The sequence below is a fragment of the Lontra canadensis genome, unplaced genomic scaffold (genome assembly GCF_010015895.1).
Source record: "Lontra canadensis isolate GAN:19392208 unplaced genomic scaffold, GSC_riverotter_1.0 scaffold46, whole genome shotgun sequence".
In the NCBI taxonomy this organism is placed as follows: Eukaryota; Metazoa; Chordata; class Mammalia; order Carnivora; family Mustelidae; genus Lontra; species Lontra canadensis.
In genome coordinates, this window is record NW_022631040.1 from 12,272,781 (window position 1) to 12,288,506 (window position 15,726).

Consider the following 15,726-nt stretch of genomic DNA (forward strand, 5'->3'; position numbering starts at 1 on the left):
GACAACTCAACACCAAGTAAATACAAGGACATGACCTCAAAATAAAGACTGGTTCTGTTAAGAGAGAACATGTGACAATCTTACACTAACATGCATTTACATACACACCCATATATGTTTTCCTTAGTTTGCTCAGGACCTGTGTAAACCTCCACGCATGTGGCTACATTTCAGAAACACCTAACTTGGGAGAAGTTAGGCCTGTGCCGTTTGGTGCTACTGTTTTCAACAGAAACAGTAGCTAAGGTAGAATCTTAGCCATAATGAGTAAAGGAATTTGAAGGACCACATAGAGCCATGTGAGGATTTTCATTAAATGGCCAGGATCCAAACTCCCACATCCCCTAACCCAGTTACATTCTGTACATCTCCATATCCCTCCATGTAATACTGTCTTTAAGTAGGTAGCTTGGCTAGAGGTAGGCACTTGGCTAAGATACAAATCTCTTGGCTAATTTGGACCGTCTTTCAAGCTGTATCTGCGGAATGCGGTTCATAGTGTCGTGCTCACTAAATGTCCGAGATGAACTTAAATAATCTCCAAAAGGCAACTGCTAACAGCTGAAGGAAGGAAGGAAAACTATTTTCAGGCAGTTATGTACTTTTTTGATTTGGGTGAATAGTAAATAAAACCTGCAGACCCAATGAGGAAAATTACTTAGAAGAGATAACACAAAAGCCTCAATTGTTTACCTGTACTAATCACCCGGATAATAACGGCTCACACTTATGGAATGGTTGCAGAAGCCATCACTGTTGTGTCTTACTCACCCCTGTACTCCACAAATACGTACTGAGTTCTTCGGTGGTTATTCTGGGCCCCGCTCCTAACTAGGCACAAGGGATGTAGAGGTAAGAAAAGTCGGACACATTCCTGCTGTTACAGGGGAAGTCATAGGAAAACAGTACTTTAAAAAAAAAACACATCATTTTAGATAGTCAAGCCATATGAAGAAAGTAAAGTAAGGAGAGAACCCGCAGGAAGCTCTTTGAGAAATGGTGCTCAGAGAATGCCCCTCGTGCAACCGGATGACCGTTGAACTAGCTCTTTGAAGGAGGTGCTATCATCACATCTCTCTCCGTGTATGGTGACCCAGGAACACTTGTCCAAGGTCAACATCTTGTCCAAGGTCCCACAGCTGTGAAGTGGCGGGGCCAGGCTTGAAGCCAGGCAGTAGGACTCTGGAACCATTTCTCTGTATCACCATGCTGAAGGCTGTCGAAATGAATGAGCAAGTCTTGCTCTCAATGGAAATGTCTTATTTGAACCAGCCATGTTTTGCTTTAGAAAACTGGTAATCCAGGGCATCTGGCAGGCTCCAGTGGAGCATGTGACTCTTGGCCAGAAGGTTGTGAGTTCAAGCCGCACACTGGGTGTAGAGATTACTTAAAAATAAAAGTCTTGGGGCGCCTGGGTGGCTCAGTGGGTTAAAGCCTCTGCCTTCAGCTCAGGTCATGATCCCAGGGTCCTGGGATCGAGCCCCACATCGGGCTTTCTGCTCAGCGGGGAGCCTGCTTCCCCCTCTCTCTGCCTGCCTCTCTGTCTACTTGTGATCTGTCAAATAAATAAATAAAAAATCTTTAAAAAAAAAGTCTCTGAAAAACAAAACATGGAACACCGACAATCCTGTTTAGGTAAACTGAGTCCTGTCCTTCATTGTGTGGTGTTCCTTTGGGCCATTCATTGTCGGTCAGCAGTTCTTTTAGGTCACAGCTGCAGCAAAGAGAAGGGCTACCAAGTAAAATGGATGATGTGGGGCGCCTGGGTGGCTCAGTGGGTTAAGCCGCTGCCTTCGGCTCAGGTCATGATCTTCAGGGTCCTGGGGATCGAGTCCCGCATCGGGCTCTCTGCCCAGTGGGGAGCCTGCTTCCTCCTCTCTCTCTCTGCCTGCCACTCTGCCTACTTGTGATCTCTGTCTGTCAAATAAATAAATTCTTAAAAAAAATAAAATGGATTATGTGCTTCTTTATTAAAAAACATTAGCTTGGGGAGGGACTGAGCAGAAATCATGGCATTAAATGGCTTTTAAATAACCTTGGGATTTAATTTCTCTCTGTTCTCTATGATTTTCAGTTAATACAAATACCTTAGAGTTTTTGGTTTCATGATTTGAGGGGGGGGGCATTCAGAAGTTCTTTTTGTGGCTCAGACTGAAACTATATTTAACTAAAGATTGTGTGTAGTTGGAGGACTGTCAGAGACCAGATCGAGGGAGCCCAGATGTAGGCTTGTATATTTGTGGACATTCACTTGTTAGTTCCACACGAGAGCCTGTGGTAGGCCAGGTATTTTATACAAAGTTCTTTGCTTGGGGTGAGACAAATCAGCACTTTCTCTGCCCTCAAGGGACATACAATTAATTATTTAGTTATACTGATAATTACTGGGAAGGTGAAAGTCCAGATGTATATGCAAATTGTTTCCTATATATATTCTCTAAATAGGTCCCATATGGTACAAGGTGGGTAAAAGAAGATTTACTAATTACAGATCGGGTAGCCTGAGAATAACTGTTTACTGTTGGAAAACAGCTCCAGCTGACAGAAAGGTAGCACCTGGTGTAGGATACCTATCTTACTGATCACCGAATCATAGCCAAACTGTGCTAGTTGTCCCACTAACCTTGACTATTAGGGCCATTTCTTATAATTATGCTTATTCCTTCAGCAATTAATATTTGTCAATTAAAAGGTTATTGGTCAGTATTTGTTAAATTAGGGCACCTGGGTGGATCAGTTGGTTAAGCATCTGCCTTTGGCCCAGATCGTGATCCCAGGGTCCTGGGATGGAGTCTCACAACGGGCTCCCTGCTTCTCCCTCTGCCTGCTGCTCCCCCTGCTTGTGCTCACACACCCCTGCTCTCTCTGTCAAATAGGTAAATAAAATTTTTTTTAAATATATTTGTTAAGTTAAACTTAACAATGTAATGTTGAAGTGTAGTGGTTTTGTCTTATTCCTGAGATAATACTGTTTTTTGTTTTTTTTTTTTTCCTCTCTCTAAGACCGTTTGCTCAAATACCAAAGGGGAAATTCTCAAAATACTTTCCTCTTTATTCTCATTCTCTTCCTTGTAAAGATTGTGGGGTTTTGGGCTTTTTTTTTTTTTTTTTTTTTGGCTTTTTTGGTTTTTGTTTGTTTTTGAGGGAGGATAATTCTGCTTATATTATAATTTAGGTCAGTACAAAGCTATCTATTTTAGGCAAAAGGATGTAAAATCCCAAGCGTGTACGATGCTGCTTTTACATTTCAGTTAGGTATTGTTTGCAACAGCTCTTGCATCAAGAATGGAACAGTAGGTGTGAAAAATGGTACAACTCAGGGGGCAAATTATGTGATTTTAATCACATCGATCAGAGATCTTTCCATTTCTTGCTCCTTTAAGCCATAGTGTGGATGATCGGTTTTCTTAGCAGTGACCATTACTTAGAACCTGTGAATGTCTTTGATCAGCTAACAACTGATTTCTGCCGATGCCACAACAGCGAGGTCATTTTACCAGCGCTCCGTTGCTAGTGTCTGGAGGACACAACCTGCATACCTGCTGTGCTGAACCGGTCCACCGTCTCTCGCTTGTTGGTGTTGTCCTCCGTGTCCTGGAGGAGTAGAAGTAAACACTAAGAGAGGAAAGAGTGCTTGTATTAGCTCTGTCCTGTGGGGTTTGGCTACTCCGTGAGCCTCTGGCCTTGGGGCTGCAGAGAGGTATTTGGAACAACAAAAGTATAATTGGGAGTGGCCGAAAGTTCTAGTGGAGGACTCTGCCAGAGGGAAATGCCCACGTCACAGTGAAAGAGACCAGTGCGGTTTTTCCTTGTGCGTGTCCTTAAGATCCGTCATCAGATCTTTTTTTTTTTTTTTAAGATTCTATTTTATTTATTTGACAGAGAGAGATCACGAGCAGGCAGAGAGGCAGGCAGAGAGAGAGAGGGAAGCAGGCTCCCCACCGAGCAGAGAGCCCGACGCCGGGCTCGATCCCAGGATCCCGAGATCATGACCCGAGCCGAAGGCAGCGGCTTAACCCAGCGAGCCACCCAGGCGTCCCCGTCATCAGATCTTTTGATCTCTTCCTCTCGGCATCTTGCTTTCAGCTCTCGGCAGGGCTGACCAACCACGTGCCTCTGGCATCAGCGGGGTCTGCCCCGTGAGTGAGCTGGTAAGGACGCAAGTCCTCTGTAAGCACTCGGCTCCAAAAGGGTCCTCCCTGGGTCTGTGCTCCGGGCTCTAAGCAGAGAGTTACAGTGTTGCAACCTTGTGTATAGAGTTCATCCTTGGAATGGGGAGTTTTATCTAGACTTTCTTTTTGCTCAGAAGAAGCGTGGGTGGATTCTCCTCGATTTACCTCTCCCTGTAGCAGAAACCAAACTTGAACGGACAGCCAGGTATCAGTGTTCATAGGTTCCCAGTGTCGTCTCAGTTCTTTAGCAGCCTGCGAGAAGTGGTGAGTGGTAGGGGGATGAGATAGTGGTGAGGTTGGGGCAGAAGGGAACAGGTGGCTTCAGGGAAGGTATATTTTTCTTAGAACAATTTTACTGAGTATTAAGGGTTTGGGTGTTGTATCTAGCCCATTGGGGAATACTCCTTGGATTTTGGTCTTTTAAGAATGAGGAGATTTACCATCCCTTTTACTAGTTAGGAAGTTGAGTTGGAGAATGTTCAGGTGATCTTACCATGGGATTCTTTTTTCAGGCACCTAATAGTAGCCTTCTTGCCATTTCTCCTGGGGTCTGCCTAGGCATCTGGTCATCACCCCTCCTACTTAGGGGTTATTAATAAGACCCCTCTGAAACTGGTCATTTACCATGTTTTATTTAGTTTGGAGTTTGGAGAATGGGGTGTGGCTACATTAAATTATACTGTAACTTGTTTCTTTTCCGTTTTATTAATGTGGTGGGTTCTACAGATGGAGTTATGCTGTCATCCTATTTATCCTCAAAGCTATACTTCAAATTTTAATTTTTAAAATACATCTCCATCTATGTTTATAGTAATAAACATCTGAGTTTGAATCCCGGTAATGCAACCAATTATTAGACTGAATTTTCAGTAAGTTATTCAACCGGTCTAATACTATGTATAGCCCATAGTGGACATTCACTAAATGCTGCTTCCCTCTTCCTTTGCCTATTTGCTTAGATAAAATGTTTTGGGATGCCTGGGTGGCTCAGTTGGTTAAGTGTCTGCCTTTGGCACAGGTCATGATCCCAGGGTCCTGGGGTCAGAGTCCTGCATTGGGCTCCTTTCTCAGCAGGGAACCTGCTTTCCCTCTTCCTCTGCCTGCCACTCCCCCTGCTTGTATTCTCTCTTTCTCTGACAAATAAACTCTTGTAAAAAAATAAAAATTTTAAAAAGTTTTAAATTTCTTGTTTCATTATACTGAATAGTTAATATTTGTGCATATAGATCAATATTCCAAAAACTAAAAAGTTACATTAGGAAAAGACATTGTTCCCTGTACTCCCATTTGCACATTTCCCCAGTCCCCTAGTTCCCCTCCCTAGACAGAACTACTTACACTGTGTCACTTGTGTAATCCTCTGGACATAGTCTGTGCTTATGCCGATTGCAGTCCGTGATGCTCATATGCGGAAGCACACGCACATTTACAAAGAGCACCCCATACGCACAGAACCAGGCCCCTGCAGATGGACATTTGTGCCCATTCTATCTTTGCTATTACAGAAAGTAGCATTTTAAAAAGTTGTAAAATTGCATTTTAATGCAATTTTTAAAAATATTTTAAAAATAGAAGAGGCACATGTAAAAATAAATTGGAGCAGGGATGCCTGGGTGGCTCAGTCGGGTAAGCATCTGCCTTCAGTTCAGGTCATGATCCCAGCATCCTGGGATCAAGCCCCATGTTGGGCGGGCGGGGGGGGGGTCCTTGCTCAGCAGGGAGTCTGCTTCTCCCTCTCCCTGCTGCTCTCTCTGCTTGTGCTCTTTCTCTCTCTTTCTGACAAATAAATAAATAAAATCTTAAAAAATAAATAAATCAGAACAAAAGCAGAACAACTCTTGGTGATTTTTAATAAAACGTTCCATACTAGTTGCACCTGGCAGCTGTCCTTCCAGGACCACTAATCCAGTCCCCCATACTTCCGACTACAAGTGCCTGGCCATTGAGCAGCTTTCTTCTTAGCTAGTCTTGCCTTACTTTCTGATCTCGTTGAGCCCTTCGGTATATTGGCCTCTACTTCTGCCTACCCCTCACCTCCTTTTTGTCTTCACCTTCTACACTCTCCGGCTTAGACTTCATGGTCCACCCTTTGGTACCTCACCAATAACTGAGCTCACGTCGCCGCTTTCTCTCTGTTGGCACTTGTTTGTGAAACTCCGGACCAGGAAATTCATGTATCTGCTTCCTTGGTACTTGTCTGTGAGCATTTGCTTATCGCTGAGGACAGTGGCGCAGCGGGACAAGGGAGAGGCGCGATGAATTCATAGGCACATTCTCATCTAGACTGTCCGTACTGCCCCAGCGGCCCCACTAGACTTCTTTGGGTAACTCATTTTGTCCTCTTTCTACAGAGATTATTTCAAATCTTTGCTACTTTCTGCAACCCCGTGTGGCCTCTCTTCACTCTTAGCAGATGACTTTACCTCCAATCACACAGAGGAAGTAAGAGTCCTCAGAGTAGAACTGCCTCAACTTCCTGTTACCCGGTGTTTGCATGTTTCTACATGTAGACCTGATTTCTCTTCCTTCTTGCTTCTTACAGGGAAGAGGCGTCGTTCTTCCTGCACAAGGGCAGTCTCCAAGTGCTCTGAGTCTTTCTGCTTTCCGGGAGCTTCATCTTTCCCCTCTCCTGCCTATCAGCTTCTCTGTCTCTCTCTCTGCTGGATCCTTCCTTTGAGATTTAAACAAGCCCAGGTCTCTCCCCTCCTAAAAGAAGCCGATGAACAAGAACCTCCTTCAAGTGCGCCCCTCTTTTCTCTCCAACTGTCGCACTGTTGACACATCTTCAAGGTCAAACTCGTCAAGGGCATTACCTGTCCTCACTATCTCCATTTCATTTTCCACTGGGCCCCGAGCCCACTGCCCCTTGACTTTTACCCTTAACATTTTTAAAATAACCACCAGTAGAATAAACACAAGAGAAAATAAAGGAACAAAGAAAACCTGGTGAGTATAGGAAAAATAAAACACTTGAAACACAAAACAAAATTTAAAAACACTCCAAATATATCAGTAATGACAGTGAACTTGAAAGGTTAAACTGTCCGGTATTATCTGTTTCCTTAATAGTCTTGGAAAGGCCAAAGTATAGTATCAAAAAGCAGATCACTGAGAGGAGGACATCGACAGTGCAGACAGGAAGCAGAACTTCTCTCATGAGCCCATGTTTTACATATTAATTGTTGTGCTTTCTGAGTTAATATGTTTCTTACAACTGCTACTGTATACTTAGATTTGGTGAATTTAATTGTGTATTATTTATAGAGCTACAAAGCTGACAAAAAAAGAAATTTAATAGGAAACATAATAATGTCTCCCAGTGAGTTTATATTTACAAGTCAAAATCATGTCTTTTTTTTTTTAAGATTCTATTTATTTATTTATTTGACAGAGATCTCAAGTAGGGGGAGAGGCAGGCAGAGAGAGAGAGAAGAGGAAGCAGGCTCCCTGCTGAGCAGAGAGCCCCATATGGGGCTCGATCCCAGGACCCTGGGATCATGACCTGAGCCACAGGCAGAGGCTTTAACCCACTGAGCCATCCAGGCGTCCCTAAACACAATACTTTTTAACCGAAAATTTGATTAGGTTGCATTAGGAGGATGACAGGAGGAGAAGGGGAGCTAAAAGATCTTAATCCTAATTGGCTGTTATTAGGAAATTGAGAGAATGTTTAGGACTGATGAACCAAGAATTAGCAATGAAAGCAGTTTGTTTAGAAACATCTAAGCAAAAATTGGAAGGGAAAGCTAAAGGAGAAGACTCTGGGAGGCTGACTTGGAGTCTGGACGCGTGGTACAGGGGACTGATGTTTTGTTAGTAACCTATTAGAGTTCCTTTACAGCTTGCACCATGTGCTTAAATCCTTTTAATAAATTAATTTTAATTAATAAAAAATAATTTTAAAATTTGGGGCAATGCACTGCTAGAAATAACTAGAAAGACCAAAATGGGCATTGAACCCAGCTTAGTTGAAGGGAGAGTGGAAACTCTGATGTGATGGACAGCGTTTCTGGGGATGCAGTGTTTAGGCTGAATGTGAAAGAGGGGGTTCTGACACAGCCAAGTGATTCCTGCAGAACACTGCTCGTTATTAAGTCAATTTCCTCTCTCTTGTAACTTTGTTAAACTCAAGCAGCACTTCCAAAAGATGCTTTATTGATTTATTGCATTTTCTAGGTTTATATTCTTGCCAGCAGTGGAATGATGACACAAATACATCTTTCTTTTGTATATTTTTCTTCTTAAAAAGCATTGCTGGGGGTGTCTGGGTGGCCCAGTCATTAAGCATCTGCCTTCGGCTCAGGTCATGATCCCAGGATCCTGGGACTGAATCCCACATGGGGCTCCCTGCTCAGCAGGGAGCCTGCTTCTCCCTCTCCCAATCCCCTGCTTGTGTTCCCTCTCTGGCTGTCTCTTTCAAATAAATAAATAAAATCTTAAAAAAAAAAAAACAAAAAACATTGCTGGTCTATCTAGCACTACTACTATCATGTTGAGTGTGGATGTTTGATAGGATATTCTTATCCTATTTCTGTTTTTTCGGCCTTATTACCCAGTGCTACTCCATGTTTTTTAAATTTGGTGATAAATTATCTTTTTCTCATAATAAGCTTTTCCTTCTGGTCATATTCCTAATTGACTACAATGATAATTCTCTAATATATCATTGTGTGATATTGGTGAAGATGGTCTTTTGGTTCCTTAGACTTCTGTTAATTAACTGTATTGGCCATTTTTTTTTTCATTGGTATCATCCTTTTAAGGTTTTACAATCATGCCCATTTCTGGGGGTATCTGGGTGGCTCAGTTGGTTAAGCTTCTGACTCTTGGATTTGGCTCAGATCCTGATATCAGCAGGGAGTCTGCTTCTCTCTTTCTCTTTCTCTCTGCCCTTCCCCTGCTGGTACGCTCATGCACTCTTTCAAATAAATCTTAAAAAATAAAATCGTACCCATTTCTGATTCTTAAAAGTGATCCGCTAAAAGATCACTTATAATATTGAAATTTGAAAAATTACCCGGTTACTCCTTAAGGGCAAGCAGGGTCACCCTGCCCTTATAATGAAAGTGCAGCTCTGCCCTTTGGCATTCACGCCCTGCATGGCAGGGTAGCTGTCGGAAAGTTTGGGAGGCATTTTATTTTAATAATGACTGTCTTATCAAATCTATTAACATCTCATTGAAATAAGCTTTAAGATATAAGACAAAATAGATTTTTTTCTATTTGTAATTAAGTAGGTACTTATAATAAACGACACTATTTAGTGGGTCCATTCATGCAGCAACCACTATTTGAATGATGAAGAAATGTAAAAGATACAGAGCTTTACCACTTAGACACTCACCGTTTAGGAGGTAGCAAAAAAAAAAAAAAAAAAAAAAAGACAACCCCACTGTAAGGTATTAAGTGTTGTATAAAGAAATGTCCTGGGTGCAGTAGGAACACAGGAAGAGAAGACAGAAGCCTTCCATTTTCAGTAAACATTCCTTTTCTGCTGTTTAAAAGTCTTTGTCATTCATAAAGCTATGATTTTCACTGAAACCATTCACTATTTTGCCACTTAAAAAATGAAAATTCACCTTGAAGCACTGAAAATGAAGGAGGGAGGCATTACTGTACAATAACGTAACATAATAAAGGAAGCATACCAGTTGAGAGAATTTTTCTACAACTAAACCAGATATATTGTCTGGCTCCTAACAAAAGGAGCATTAATCATTCTAAGTGGTATCTTCAGTCATACTTCTGTACAAGATGTGGCTCTTCTTTAAATTGTCCTTTGATTAAAAACCTGAAGTTGTCATTCTAAAGAGAATTAAAATATCTGTGTGCAGTTTTTCTGTAAGGTGATTCGATACACAAAGCCACAAGGATGTTGCGAAGAGTTCTTTTCCCCTTAGTGCGTGTGTGTGTGTGTGTGTGTGTGTGTGTGTTTTTGGGAAAGCGGTGTCAAAGTCTCTAGTTGTGATCGTGGATTTGGATACTTTTCTCTTTGTTCTGTCATTTTTGCTTGTTGAAACTTCAGTTACAAAGCACATACATAATTATATTTAGGATTGTTATGTCTGCCCTTTAGCCGTTATGTGGTGTCTCTTTTTACTTCATTAGTATAGTACTCCTTGTGTTGAGGTCTAATTTGTCAGATATTATTACAGCGTCCCTACCTCTCTTTTGCTGAGTGTTTGCATAGTACAGAATACTTTTCCCCCATAATTTTACTTTCAGTCTGTGTATTCATACTTAACAGTGCATCTCTTGGGAGACAGCATACATTTGGGCCTTTTTCAAAAATTCATTTGATAGTCTTTTTGAATTGAAGTAATTAGCTTATGTTAAATATGATTATTGATCCGCTTGGTATGTCTATAATTTGCTCTTTTGTTTTTGTCCCATCGGTTTGTTGTCGTTATTGTGTTGTTCCTCTCTTCTTCCTTCCTTGCCGACTTTTGAGTTAATTAGTATTTTTTAGTATTCCATTTAAATTGCTCTGTTGACTTCTTACCTATGTCTCTGCATTTTTAGTGCATTTTTTCAGGGCTTGCTCTAGAGACTACAGAATGCATTCATACATTATTACAGTCTCCATAATGTTAATATTGTACCCATTCAGATAAAATATAAGAATATCGTAAGAGTATTTTAATTCCCCTGACCTTTGTACTTGTATTTTCACATATATTCGTATCTGCTTTCATTATAAACCCTATAGTATGGTGTTACACTTTTTACTTTTAACAGTCATATGTCTTTTTAAAAAACTAAGAGATGAAAAAATACATACTCTTTTATACTCACTCACGTATTTCCTATTTCCAGAGCTCTTTATTCCTTTGTTAGATTCAGGTTACCATCTATGGTCATTTCCCTAAAGAAAGAAGAACTTTCTTTAGCATTTTATATGTGTATGTCTTCTGGCAGCAAATTTGTTCAGCTCTTGTTCATCTAAAAATGTCTTTGTTTTCCCTTTTTGAAGAATATTTTCACTGGATAAAGAATTTGGGGTTTCAGTTTGGGTTTTACATGAAAAATCTTGCATTGTCATCTGACCTCTGTTGTTTCTAAGGAAAAGCAAGCTGCCATTTGAATGGTCATTCCTTTGTATGTATTGAGTTGTTTTTCCCTGGATGCTTTTAAGGTTCCCCCTCCCTGCCCCAAAGACATGATTTCTAGCAGTTTGGCACATAAAGGTTAAACAGCTTGCCCAAGAATGCATAGCTTAGTGAATAGAAAAATTCATTTCATTTCAGTTGGTATTGAAGGGAGGGGGAGCTCCATTATTATTCAGGAATTGGAGTGTGAGTCCATGGGATGCAGCTTTGAAGAGCTAATGAAACCATGACCTTTCATTACTCTGAATACGCTGCTGCACTGGGGGCAAGCTTTAAGGTCCTGTTGCCACTGCTGCAGGAAGAATGACAGAGTTCAAGGTCTTCTGGCTTGAGCGGACAACGTGAAGAAGGAAATGCCAAGATCTTACCTTGTGTTTTCAGCTAAAGATGGGGACAAAAACTTGTAGGTAGTCTATAATTAAGCTAACGTAATTTCTTATATCTATTAGCCTTAGGGTTGAGATAGTTCTTAAATGCACTGTTTAATCCAGGCTGAGCTGAATTCATGTTCTCGCCAGGTTTTCTGTTTGAGAGTTAAGCTGTTGATCAGGAAGGAATGAGATCAGTTATTCCAAATTATTTTTCAGAGAGTTTCCTCAGGGAAAGAGTATGCTCCTGAGTGGTACTGTGGCAATCCTAAGAAAAGATGGGGTTGGGGGGAAATATTTTTGGGTGGGTGTTTTATAAACAGAATTAAAGGATATAAAATATTTTCTAAATACTTTCTTTTAACTTTTAAGACTCAAATGCAATCTGAATAAGTTGGATGGCTCATAAAATGTTCACACAATGTCGAAAGTTGAGATCTTAATTTTACAAAGAATTTTGGAGACTATATTACCTTTTGCAACTTAGGTGGTGGGATGAGAAAGAATATTTTTAGATGAGCCCTCTGTCCTCTCCTTCGCTCTCCAGGTACAAACACAGCCATACCTGTGCTTTTCCTAGAATCCCCTATTCTGGTGGTGGAATCAGCCAGAAACAGTTTAATCCTGATATGTTAAACTAGGGGTCATGTGTTATCCAATGGGCCAAATCCAGCCTTTTGGTATTTTTTGTATGGCTCTGAACTAAGAAAGGGTCTTAAATTTTTAAGAAGCTGGGGGGAAAAATACAGATGTAGCAGAGACAGTTACAGTCTACAAAGCCTAAAATATTTATTATCCAGCTTTTTACAGATAAAGTTTGCTGACCCCTTTTTCACCGTACTTGCTAGGGATACCCAAAAAAATCAAGGATTCTCCCCATATGTAGCTTATTTGACCAAGAGTTTCTCTTTAGGGAATTGATTATATAGCACCTCCTATTTTTTTTTTTCTTGGTGATCACATTTATTGAAAGCATTGGAAAAAAAATTAAAATGCCCGTTAGCTTAAGAATTTTTGAGTTATCTGTAAATCAACTTATTTCAGGAGTGGAAGAATCCTTGGTCACTTCTTAATATCAAAATTTATGCAGGTTTCTTTTTTGAATGTCTTCTACATTTAAAGAGGCAATCATACAAAAACTCCTATATTCCAGACACGATAAATTCTTTGTTTCAGCCAACTCTTAATGGAGGGGCAACTAGTACAACACCATCTCCCCGGACAAAAAGCATCGGAATATTCCGTTTTGTTGATTTATATATCTCTTCATATGTTTCCTCATCAATTTCTATAGTAGTCACAGTTTCTTCCACATCTCCCAATATCATATTTAAATGCTGATCATAAGCATGTAATCTGCCTCGAAGCTCTCTGTCATTTCTCATTTTCACAGAAATTCGCTCATCCAGGCTGAGCCTGATGAGATCCAGGGGCTCTTCTACGGTGTTGGTGGTTTGTTGCTGGTCCACGTCGTCCGCCATGTTTCAAACTCTGCGCCCTTTCCCCGCAACTCCTATTTTTTGTTTGTGGACTACTAGAATTTGAACATGTTTGATAAGAATCTCCTAATTGTTCACTATTCCCTTAAGTTTACCTCTGGATTTAAAAATAGTGATAGCTGTGTTTATCAGCTGACATTGGCTGCATCACAGACCGTCCCAACACCCGGCGGCTTAAACTAACAAGCATATATCATTTCTCATAAGCCAGTGGGTCATCTGGGCAGTCAGCTGGTTTAATATGGGCTCAGGGGGGAGTGGCTGTCCTCTATGGATTTCTCAGCTTCCTTCTTGTGTCAGCCTGGGCAAGTCCTTCTCAGGGTGATGGCATAAGTCTGAGAGCAAGCTGAAACACAGCAGTCTCTTGATGACTAACTTGGGACCAACTCTATTGTCACTTCCAGCTCATTCTTTTGGCCAAAGCACATCACGTGGCTGAACCCCCAAAGAGCGGGAACTAAGTCCTACTCTCAGTGGAAGGACATTGGAGAGTCACATGGCAAAGGGCATGAAAATTTGAGGTGGCTAATGCAGTCTGTCGTAGTTTGGCTTAACATTGGGATGTGCCTTACCACCAGTATTGGGAGGTGGGCATTATACACATCAGAATCTGGACAGTGGGCAGTCATTCCTCAAAAGTCCTTCTTTCCGGGGCATTAGGAGTACAAGGGCCCTGAATTCCTTCAATTTAGCTTTTATTTTGAGTTATGGGGCTTATGGAGCTTCAGGTCTAACAGTGAAAACACACCGTGACCCATGCTTAGGAGATAGTGTGATAGTTCCTGCAGTAGAAATTTGTACTGGATATAAAAATAGCAGCAGAAGAGAGAGGGAACCAACTCTGCTTTGTGGAAAGACACAGAAAGCTTTGTTGAGGAGGAGATAAAATTCAGTCTTGAAGCATGGGCAGGTCCACATTCCCTGCAGGACAGTTCAGGTAGAGAAGTACTATTTATGGGAAAAAGTACAGCAACCTATTAATGCTTAGAAATTGCTTATCTTAACATCTCTTGTTTGTGCTCAGATAATAGAAAAGTCTCTAAGAGCCAGTGAATAACTTTATACTTAAGTCCTTCTTTCATTATTTATTGCAGTAGTTTTCAGACTTCAGCCTGCATCAGAGTCACCCGGAGGACTTGTTAGAACACAGATTGCTGGGCCCACCCCCAGAGCGTCTTACTCAGTAGGTCTGGAACAGGGCCAGAGAATTTGCATTTCTAACAAGTTTCCAGATGATGCTGATGGTGCTGGTTCAGGGACAACACTTTGAGAAGTATTGATTTATTGAGCCTTTCCTCTGTGTCTGGCGCTCTGCAATGTGGTGAGTATGTAAAAATGAAAAGAAAACACCCCTGTCCTCAGATTGCTCATGGTCGGGAGGCAGAGACAGAGAAGTAAGTGTGTGATGATAGTAGAGCGGAGCCGATGATGAGCTAAGTGAAAGCGGTTTGCTGTGCGATATACCAAGGGGGCACTGGTTCACGAGGCTGGAGGCTGCAGGTGTGTGTAAGACCCAGCACAACTCTTTAATTTGATCCAAGGTTTAAAAAAAAAAAAAAAATCTGAAAGTAGAGGCCTCAGATTTTATGGAGCCCTTTTACATACATAATTAAATTTGATATTCTCCTGTTTAAAAAAAAAAACCCTCAAGTACTAACAAAGAGAAGAATGACCTTGAGTCATGCTTTGCGTGAACTTGGTAAATGGAGTCATCTTTAATATTGCCTTTAACAAATTTTCTGATCAAGGGGCATCTTTAATATTGCCTTTAACAAATTTTCTGATCAAGGGGCTCAGTTGTTAAGAGTCTGCTTTTGGCTCAGGTCATGATCCTGAGGTCCTGGGATCGAGCCCTGCCTCGGCCTCCCTGCTCAGCGGGAAACCTGCTTCTCCCTCTCCCACTCCCCCTGCTTGTGTTCCCTCTCTTGATGTGTGTCTCTCTCTGTCAAATAAATAAATAAAATCTTAAAAAAAAAAAGTTTCTGATCAGAATTTTTCTGGACAAGTTTGTAGTCGTATAGGCAGGACAACACAGGCTGAATTAGTTACTTTGCCAATAAAAAATACTTTCTTTTGTTAATTTGTGCTGCTCACCTTCACTATTTCAAAGAAGTTAGTTGGAGAAAGAGGTTACATTTATTATGTGTGACTCTGTGTTCTCACAAAAACTGCTGGAAACCTGCGCACGTCAGAATGCAGGCAAAACCGAACGAGAGCAGGAGCGTTGAGAGCCGGTGGACGGTTCGTCAGGCAGCAGCCCCGAGACTCAGGCGCTGAGGCTGCCCTTGAGTAGGATTCGTTACAGTTGTGGGCTCATGTGAGACGGTCAGATAGACCCACATCTTTGCCTCAAGAGTAGCGCTGGGGAGGAATGCAGTGGGCATTAGGTCACCCACCCAGACTGGGCTGCGGCTCTTGGGTGAGCACAGTAAGCTGGGTGAGGGGCTTGGGCAGGTGGCCATCAGGATAATGAAGCAGGCAGCCGGTGGGTCAAGTGACTGCGCTGTATGCCAGCAAATTAGAGAGTGAACGTGACAAGTAGCGGGGCCAGTTTATAGAAACAGAGCTGTACCCATGA

General features: G+C 41.5%; 2 protein-coding genes across 5 annotated transcripts in view; one reads left to right on the forward strand and one right to left on the reverse strand.

Annotated features, from left to right (window-relative positions):
* MARK1 (microtubule affinity regulating kinase 1) overlaps positions 1 to 15,726 on the forward strand; it is a 118,456-nt gene that overhangs the window by 30,361 nt on the left and 72,369 nt on the right. The gene's annotated exons all lie outside the window — the stretch shown is intronic.
* LOC116876657 (U6 snRNA-associated Sm-like protein LSm3) lies at positions 12,600 to 13,149 on the reverse strand. Its single transcript, XM_032872958.1, has one exon. It carries the CDS (start codon positions 13,128 to 13,130, stop codon positions 12,822 to 12,824), a length of 309 nt encoding a protein of 102 aa, XP_032728849.1. The 5' UTR covers positions 13,131 to 13,149; the 3' UTR covers positions 12,600 to 12,821.

Excerpts from the sequence above, each read along its gene's own strand:
- LOC116876657 (XM_032872958.1), bottom strand. The coding sequence starts at position 13,130 with ATGGCGGACGACGTGGACCAGCAACAAACCACCAACACCGTAGAAGAG.